The 3012-nt window shown below is 32.0% G+C and overlaps 1 protein-coding gene across 1 annotated transcript; it reads left to right on the top strand.

Moving 5' to 3' along the window:
• The first annotated feature begins 1531 nt into the window (after positions 1–1531).
• Positions 1532–2803, top strand: LOC103311571 (tigger transposable element-derived protein 4-like). The gene is made up of 3 exons (XM_008191230.1): positions 1532–2218; positions 2286–2349; positions 2412–2803. Exons 1-3 carry the CDS (start codon positions 1532–1534, stop codon positions 2801–2803), a joined length of 1143 nt encoding a protein of 380 aa, XP_008189452.1.
• The last annotated feature ends 209 nt before the right edge of the window (positions 2804–3012 follow it).

The raw sequence follows: 3012 nt of genomic DNA, 5'->3' as shown, positions 1-3012 counted from the left end.
TAGACTTTAACGATAGTGATACATCAAGTAAATCAAATCAACTTCTATTAGCAATACAAACATCAGAATTTAACGTAGCATAGACTATTATTAATTATGTTTTTCAGTATACTCATTCGCTATGTAAATATTTACAAACCACAAATATTGATTTAATTAACGCTATTGAACATATAAATTTAGTGAAAAAACAATTGATGTCCCATGTCCATAAGAGAAAACGTTAGTGTTGAATTTAACAAACTATATAATGATCTTAATATAAGATTAAATGGTTTTGAAATTAATGCTAACCTAGCATATAATTTACAAAAGTCATAGGTATAGGTGCAAATAATTAAATTAGAGTGTTTATTATCTTAATCGTGTTATTTATTATTTTTATTCTGTTAGAAGTGTGATTTTGAAAAATATGTATTAATTTAGTATAATTTTAAATACCAAGTGTTTGTATGATAGGTTTAGAAAATATATTATCCTAGTTTTTATTTCCTTGATCAATTTACTTATAGAAAACATTTACATTTTGTTGAACATATATATTAATAGTTGTTTATGTTTGAATTGATTAGTCATAATAAATTAATTTTTTATGATTTGAATACTACATATATTTAATAGGTAAAGTTAATTAAATTGTATACTTATAAAGTAAATACTATTATTTAATTTTGCTTAATAGATGGAACTTTGGGAAGTTGTACATTTTACATCAGAAAATTCTGTAGAAGCTGTACCTCACACCTGGGTAAAAAATACTAAATGTGCATGGCCTAAAAATCCAAAATTGGTTAAAAGATTCATAGAGAATCATGTTAAACCAAACCCCACTGAATTGTATTATTGCCCTGCAAGAAAATTGGGAAAAAGGAGTTATGGTAAGTTTCTTAAATATTTTTAGGTATACTTTTATGAAATACATTTAATATTAATATAATAGATTCATTGACATTGGCTCAAATGAAGGCTGCAAAAGCTACAGTTACTAATGATTTATCCTCAACTGATGATGCTCAATATAATATTTGAAAAAAAAAAATATTCAACTAAACAACAATCAGGTATAATTCCAAAAGAATCGCATACCTCAACACCAAAATATAATGGTAATAATATATTAATACAGTAAAACCTCGTTAAGACGCTCCCGTTTAATACGCCATCCCGCTTAACACGCGGATTTTTCCCGGTCCCAGGTACTTGTACACTTTTAACATTGAAAAAACACGCTTAATACCCCACCGTATAATACGTAATCCCGCATAATACGCTCTAATTTCTGCTTATCAAACCTTTTAAAATAGAAAAAAAAACCGATTAATACATCAGCGATAAGAATTTCGTGAAACGTTATCTATTATTGACCTAGTAATTGATATTTATTATTAACATCTTGATGTGGTTTATACTTTTACTATATTTCGTTAGTACGTATGTACGTTAGTTATATGATCGGACGTTGAAGTGTACACGTGACATCACACGCAGATTTATAATTTGTATGTCTATTGTTATTCGTGTGTGGTTTAAAATGACGAGTGCGTCTACGTCATCTAGTAGTGCCGGGATGAAAAGGAAAGCTTTGTCTATTGACGATAAATTGAGGATTATTAAACTGTATGATGAAACAATTGGTGTATTCAATAAACAACAAATTGCCGACCAATTAGGATTGCCCTTCTCTTCGTTGCGGACCATATTGAAGAATAGGAAAGAAATTGAAAAAAATGCTTTTTCAGGCAGTACGAAACGTCAAAAGGTTAGAAATGGTAAAAATGAGCAGTTGGAAAATATTTTGTTGGAGTGGTTTCGACAAGCTCGCACATTAAATTTGGCTGTAAATGGTCCCGTTTTGACAGAAAAAGCAAATGAGATCGCAAAAAGGTTGAATATAACGGACTTTGGCGGATCTAATGGTTGGCTTGATCGTTTTAGAAAAAGGCACGGTATTGTCTATCGTAAAATTTGTGGGGAAGCCGATGCTGTAGATGACAACAGTATTAAATCGTGGAAAGAGACAATTCAACCAAATTTTTTGAAAGATTATTCACCCGAGGATATATACAATGCTGATGAGTTTGGCTTGTTCTTTAAATTGATGCCAGATAAGTCACTTGTGATGAAAGACGAAACATGTCATGGTGGTAAGTTAAGTAAGGACCGGTTAACTGTTTTAACTTGCTCAAATTGGTCTGGAACTGACAAGCTAAAACTTTTGGTAATAGGTAAATCGAAATCCCCCCGATGTTTTAAAAATGTACACACTTTACCGTGTGATTATAAAGCTCAAAACCATGCGTGGATTACTGGAAGTTTATTCATTGAATGGGTTCAACAGCTCAACAGCGAGTTCGTTAAACAGTAAAGTAAAGTCCTTTTATTTGTCGATAATTACCCTGCTCATCCGAAAGAAATAACCCTTACAAATATCAAACTTGTATTTTTCCCGCCAAATGCTACGAGCAAGCTTCAGCCTCTTGATCAAGGTGTGATCAAAGTTTTAAAACAGAAATACTGTAAGAAATTAGTTCAACGGTATTTACTAGAAATGGAATCTGTGACCGATGAAGAAATCCCCAAAATCCCCAAAATCAATGTTTTAGATGCTATTCATTATGTTTCAATCGCGTGGGATGAGATAAAACCAGAAGTTATTAAAAACTGTTTCAACAAAGCTTATTTTGGTAACGTCTCACAAGAAGACCCTCACTTTTTGGACTCAGACGAATTTCGGGACTTTGAGGAGGTTAATCCAGGCTACACATCCATTGACGACCAATTGATAACAAACGAGGCCCCATAACTTGAAGAAATTATCAATCAGGCTACAGTAAACGATGAACCAGATGAGCCAAATGATGATGAGAGAAGAATACATTCCACCACTTCAGTCAATCGCTAGTACTGTAAAATCATATCTACATTGAGACAGGCACTTACTGCAACTGATGGCTCCGAAAACATGCTTCTATATCTAGGTAGGGTGGAAAATTTTCTTATTGATTATTATAA

This window comes from Acyrthosiphon pisum, chromosome X (genome assembly GCF_005508785.2).
Source record: "Acyrthosiphon pisum isolate AL4f chromosome X, pea_aphid_22Mar2018_4r6ur, whole genome shotgun sequence".
Classification (NCBI taxonomy): domain Eukaryota; kingdom Metazoa; phylum Arthropoda; class Insecta; order Hemiptera; family Aphididae; genus Acyrthosiphon; species Acyrthosiphon pisum.
Note: the sequence above shows the minus strand (reverse complement) of the source record. Positions and strands in the feature narration are given on the sequence as shown.